The following is a 6196-nucleotide window of genomic DNA, read 5'->3' as shown; positions in this document are numbered from 1 at the left end:
TCCACTGCTAATCTAGATCTTCCTCATTTGAGACATGAAGCATACATAAAACATGTAGCATATTCTTGGTTGCATCATAGGAGTGTTGGTTTCATGGTTCACTCATCCAAGCTAACCTCCCTTGACTTATGGAGGAATGGAAAGCCCACCACTTGTCCAAGCTAGGTTCCCTTGACTTGTGGATGAATGCAAAGTCCACTTCTTATCAAGCTACACTCAAAGTGATAAAGTTAGTTAAAATGATTATTATTGACTATTTTTAAGTGGTTCTCTATGCAAGAAATGAGATTTGGTTTGAAGGGTAAGCAATTAGGTTCAAAATACACATAATATAATATTTTTTACCTACAAGAAAATAAATTGTAATAAGCTATTTAATTTTGAATAAGAGAAAGCAATTTCCAAGAAGAATCTTATTAGATCTAAACCTTCATTAAGATAGGCATGCATACATTGACTTCTAGGACAACTCAAGAGTACATGCAGTTAGATTCCATAGTTTTCCTTTCAGATTTTTTTAATTTTCTAAACCTCTTTTACATGAAGGATGTAGTGATAGAATCTTGAAGAAAACATTTGTATCTATAAAAGAGATCTCTCTCACACATCCAAAGTCCATGAATTCTCCATTTCACACTTGCAAGTTTTATTTTGACGTCAAAACATCAAATTTTTTTAGTTACAAATAGATGAAACCTTGAGAGGACTAACATAAAATTTCTCAAGAAACAAAAAATTAACTATTGTTTACTAAATGATCAAACATAGATCCCAATTGAATAAAAAAGAAGTCCCAAAAAAACAAGGTGCACTCAAACAATACATTGGAGACTCCTTACAATAGGATGCACTCTAGTAATACATTAAAGTTCCCTTAGAGTAGGGTGCACTTTATTAAAGTGTTCATCAAATTGACACATCTTTTCTCTAAGATAAAATTTATATCATGTAATTATACAAACATCGAAAGATACCCATTACAAAAATGAATGAGACATCTTGTGGATCATTGTTAATCAATGCTTTTGCATCGACAAGTACACACCAAGGACATAATTTGTCTCAGAATCATAGTACTGATTCACAATTGTGTTGTACGTATATTCTCTCTTGTCTCTTGCAAACAACCATCCTACCAACCATGGCATCATTGTTTCTTGCAAGAAGCTTTGAAGGTGCCTAAATGTTTGCCTCCACATCTTTGGAAATATAAGGTATGTCCCTGGCATGTCCACATCACCTTGTATGGAGTGCCATAAAAAATTAGGGTATTTTTTTGCATCCAAATCCTCAAACATATTCCAAATGACTCAAATTTTTGTGATAAACCCTTCTTAATCCTAGCATGATGTTTGGATTTTGGCAAATCTTGTTACTCACAAGCATCTTGAAATTGGTATAATGCTTAGGGAAGCATTCTTGTATGATGTGTTTCACTCTTGTTAAGTTATAGCAACTCCATATCCATAGCTCAAAGTATTCACTACAAAAATCCAAAAAAACTCTGCATCTGGTCGCACCACATGAAACACTTCATCTTTATCCTCCACAAGTCGCATTTTTTGAGCCCAAGTTGGCATAGAATCTCCATGTTTTGTTTCAATTGTCTTGAGAAGAAATCCCTCTAGATCCACGATACGTACTCTTTTTGATGTCCTTGCTGATAGCAAGTGGTAGGTGATAAGGAGGTGGTTGAAGCCTTGGAAAAGGTTTTGGATGAGTTTATTTCGGTAATTCAATAGTTTCCTTCAAATCATTCATGCATATAGCCAATCCATTTTCTTGTAATGAATTTGAATTGAAAAATGAGAACATTTAATGTCGATGAAACAATAGATGTGAGCTTTATATTGTATATCATATGGTAATATTAGATGGAAAATCCATCTACCAATATACTCATTGTCATAAACAAATTCAATACTCAATATACTCATTGTCATAAACAAAGTCAAATTGAAAACCTAACCTTTTTTATGTTGCATTCTCTCTTAGTTTCAATATCATAAACTTCAACTAAATCTAAGTCAATTAGTAAGTATTTCTTGTCAAAAGTATGCTTGAAGTGGATAAATTCTTAACCAATTCTCTACTGTAGAATGGGTTCTTGGGTAACAAGTCTACCACTTTTCCAATAAGGTCCATCTCTTCAGTGCAATTGGTAGGGCAAGGTTGCCCAACCCCTGGCTAGCTTCTTCCTGCACAACTTCGACCATCACTTTGCCAATATCTTCAAACTTGTCATGTGAGCTCTGATCCATAGCTTCATTTGATTCTTCATGCATACACACTTTGGCTAAGACTACATCCTTGCTAGCCGAGGGCTAACAGAGTCTTGTACAACAGCATACCGAACTGGAGGTACAAATTGAAACGAATGACCATAATGGCTTACCAATGGCAAAGCAGCTACTTGTTTGATGCTTGAACTTTCTTTTGGCATAGGATGAAGCTCCGTTGTTGAGCTGTACCCATAAATTGCAGGCTTCAACAAGCCAATCTCCAACTTCCTCTTTGCTTTCTTGCTCTTTACCTTTGCCGAGCAAACCATTTGCGCATAGTCCTCTGCACCACCACACTCGACCTTCTTGATTCGCGGATGCAAGCAGGCTACAAACTGCTCTTGCTTGAAATGATCTCCATTTCACACATGTAATAGCAGCTAGTCTTTCCCAAATAGACTCAAATTTATCCAAAAACAAAGCAAAATATTCACTTACATCCTGCTTTATCTTGCTGAATTGTTCACCCAAGTCTGATGGAGAAACCTGCTTCTAAAAAGCTTCAACAAACTGCTTGCGAATCTCCTGCAACGACTTCCGATCTACAACCTTCAATCCTTCAAACCAAGCTTTGGCTCGTCCTTACAGAACCAATGGTAGTGCCTTCAATTTGGCTTCATCGCCAAAAATTATTCTCTGCAACAATAGGTATACCTCCAGATCAGAAAACCAATCTGCAGCCTCTTCTTCTCTAGCAAGAACCAATCCGATATCATGCATCATCTTCAGGCTTTAAAACTTCAACGAGGAGCAATCAGTAGATCCTCAGTGGGGGCACCACTGATAGAAAGGGGGAACAAAACCCAGCACACTCCAAACTTGCCTCTCTATAGCCCAGGGATTAACCCACACCCCTAACCACACAGAATCACACACACACACACACACACGCACACTATCTGCAAATCTCCAATGCACCAACTCCCCTACGAGCAACACCAACTGTACACGCTAACCTAGAAACAACTCAGCACAACAAGCTCATCAAAACACCATCATATCTCGACACCAATTGATGCATACAGCTCCCCAATCTGTAAACGCACTCACACAGGGAAGTGACACATGCCTCGACTACATATACAATTTGCCCGCACAATCTCTCTCCCTCTCTCTCTCTGCTCACACACACAATACCGGAGCCAACACTACCACAAACATACGGCAAAAGACGAGACATAGATAAGATTGATGGCAAACTCGACAAAAAACACAAACCAACTATGTATCACATAAACCCAATCTAATAAAATGATGGCGAACTCGATATTTGCCGGCTTCATAACATGATGCTTCGTGCAGCTTGATCCTCCTTGCACGTGATCCTCGATGGCTTCTCTTGCTTGGCCAAGCCTCTGTCTACTTGGTGGATTTATTCTTCCCGACTTGCAGCCCCCATATAACCCTCCTTTTGCTCTGTAGCCAGCCCTTAATGGCCAGTACTTCAATGCAAAGCCTGCAACCTGGTACCTTCCTTAGTTGCTCTTTTGCAACCTCCCCTTGTGGGGCTCTCTGGCCGACTCTCTGTCCCTGCCATCCACTCACCTCGCGGAAGCCCTCTCATATGCAGTACCCCGTTCCCTTCTCATTTCCAGAAACCGCCCCTCAGGCCAGGGCCACCTAATGCTCCTCCATGCATGCAGCCCTGGTGGGTCTCGTCCTTCTACAGCAGCTCTAGGCCATGGCCCTGTATGACGTTCTCCTCCTGCTTTGCAGGTCGGCAACCCCACATGTGCTATCCAGCTCCCTGTGGGTCCGAGCCCCCTCCCAACTTGTAGCCTCTCTCTTCCTCTGATCTGGCCACCTCCCTCCTGGCCAACCATGCTACAAAAAGTCGCGCCCTCCCTTTCTGCTCTCGGCCTTCAATTCCTGGCTATCTGCCAACTGGCGGGCTCTCTATCTCATGAACTGCAGCCCCCCTCATGCATCCGTCAGTGGTGCCGCCCTCCCCTCGTGCATGCAACGCCAAACACGATTCTTTCTTTAAAAAATAGCTTTAAGCTATTTAGAGCTTGATTAAAAAAAACCCTTGCTTGGTCCCTTGTCCCACGAGAGAATGCTCGGCACGACTGTCACGAGCTCCACATACCTTAGCGCAGGGAGCCAGGCACTCGTGCCGAGGCCATCATGGCCGCAAGTAAATATAAACCGCTCTGCAAAGTTGATCCTATGATGCCGAGATCTCCACCGGGCGAGGTGACAATTGCCATGATTGCTTTCGACTTCAAGCTCAATGCCACATTCAACATACTCCAAGAAATTTAGCTCGACCTTCATCTTGGCACATCTTCCTCCCAAGAACTTTGAATGACAAGCCAAAAAACCCGAACTGTAGAACAGTGCCGAGGCTACAGAAAAAGATAGCAATCACCGAGCTTTAGGTATTTGTAAGCATCCCGACTAGTAAAGCTCCAAAAGCCATCATCAACCTGTAAATTGCCACATTTGACATACATATCCCCACCGTACCTTCTCCAATATGCATATAAGTCCTACCAAAGTCCGATACCATCGCCCTACCTAATGTCGTACACCTGCTGCTGGCTACTCCCTGTGTTGACACAACATAGGTGCACCAACGTGCTCTTATGTTCTGTCTTGCTCTCAGTCTCTCTCTGTTTGCATACGTCGCGGTTTATGTGCTATGGGAATCGCCAGGTATGAAAATTTGTCCGTTCATACTAGATATTGTGTTATCTTGGGTATTTTGCAGGGCAACCATGTTTTTGTCTGTAGCAGTGGTATCAGAGCACAGACCATTGCTGCGGGCAAGATACAGATTGTAGGAAGGGAGAACGTGAAAAATTTGGAGCTAAGTACTTTTTAATTACTCATTTTTATTTATAATGATCTTCATATGTGTACTAAGTAACTAATGCAATATCTATTTTACCTTGAGTGCTTACACGTATGTTGGAAATGGGAGGTGTTTGAACAATAGAAATCGTCAAGTTGTAATAGGTTTGCATATAATTGCCAAGATATGAAGATGTCAATAGAAGAAAGGGAAGCACAATATCATATTGTAGGTAAGTATTAATTTAGATATGTAGGAAGTAGATAGGAAATTTCAATGTTCTATGATATTATCGAACCATGACACTTATATTAGGAGCTTGATTAACATTAGCAGCGTGGAAACAATATACCAAATAATAATTAAGGTGTTCAAAGGATTACGAGGGATCAAGTTAACGCAAAATACAAAAAATGGATATAGGCCGGGGAAACAACGGCACTGGTTCGCGGAGGTGGTGTCTATGAGAAAAACTATCCAACAACAGGCTAGTGCTCACCGTTCACAAATTGGGTGGATCTTTGGTTTCATCACACAGTTAATTGGACGCTCTGTTGATGAAATGAGCAGCGAGTCGAGGAGTAGCACTAATAATGGCAATTGAACAACTTTAAATTGGTCAACAACAAATAAACACAACACAAATTGTGCTCTACGACGGGCTTGAAGCACCAAGTGTGTGTGTGTAGTTGTGTGTGCGCACACACCCAATTGGGCAAAGTAGTCTGTTGACAATCAGGCAAGTAGGCCTCAGAGAAAATTTTGGAGTTGCCAACCCTTGAGGGTGCACATCTTGCAAGCCCCCTAACTTCACATCCACCTCTGCTGCGCTCTACCCCGCCTCACCTCCACCTTGTCTTTCTCAAAGGATGCACACGCTACAACCTAAGCACAAGCATGGGACAGAAGCTGTCGTTTGGACTGCACCACTCGTGTGCGCATGCAAACGGGAGATGAACTTCCACCCATGCAACACTTCAGCCTCAGCTTTTCGATCACCAACCCTTAGTACACTCACTGTTTCTCAAGTCTCTCTCTCTCTCTCTACAAGCCACCCGATATCACTCACTCACTCACTCTCTCTCCATTGGTGGCCACCCACTCCACTCTGTATGGC

General features: G+C 41.6%; 1 protein-coding gene across 2 annotated transcripts; it reads right to left on the bottom strand.

Moving 5' to 3' along the window:
* Positions 1–933: 933 nt before the first annotated feature.
* LOC147439314 (uncharacterized) lies at positions 934–4188 on the bottom strand. 2 transcript variants are annotated; one of them, XM_086484294.1, is made up of 6 exons: positions 3828–4188; positions 3446–3710; positions 2721–2768; positions 2534–2565; positions 2396–2465; positions 934–2275 (listed from the first exon to the last, which is right to left on the bottom strand). In XM_086484294.1, the coding sequence occupies exons 1-6, from the start codon at positions 4103–4105 to the stop codon at positions 2216–2218; spliced, it is 753 nt and encodes a 250-aa protein (XP_086340420.1). In that variant the 5' UTR covers positions 4106–4188; the 3' UTR covers positions 934–2215. The 2 variants fall into 2 exon arrangements, 1 of the variants encoding a protein (XP_086340420.1); XR_015184465.1 differs by lacking the exon at positions 3828–4188 and having other exon boundaries at positions 934–2565; positions 2721–2918; positions 3501–3812.
* Positions 4189–6196: the final 2008 nt, after the last annotated feature.

This window comes from Adiantum capillus-veneris, chromosome 16 (genome assembly GCF_014529385.1).
Source record: "Adiantum capillus-veneris isolate H3 chromosome 16, ASM1452938v2, whole genome shotgun sequence".
Lineage (NCBI taxonomy): Eukaryota > Viridiplantae > Streptophyta > Polypodiopsida > Polypodiales > Pteridaceae > Adiantum > Adiantum capillus-veneris.
This window is presented reverse-complemented; position numbering and strand designations above follow the sequence as displayed.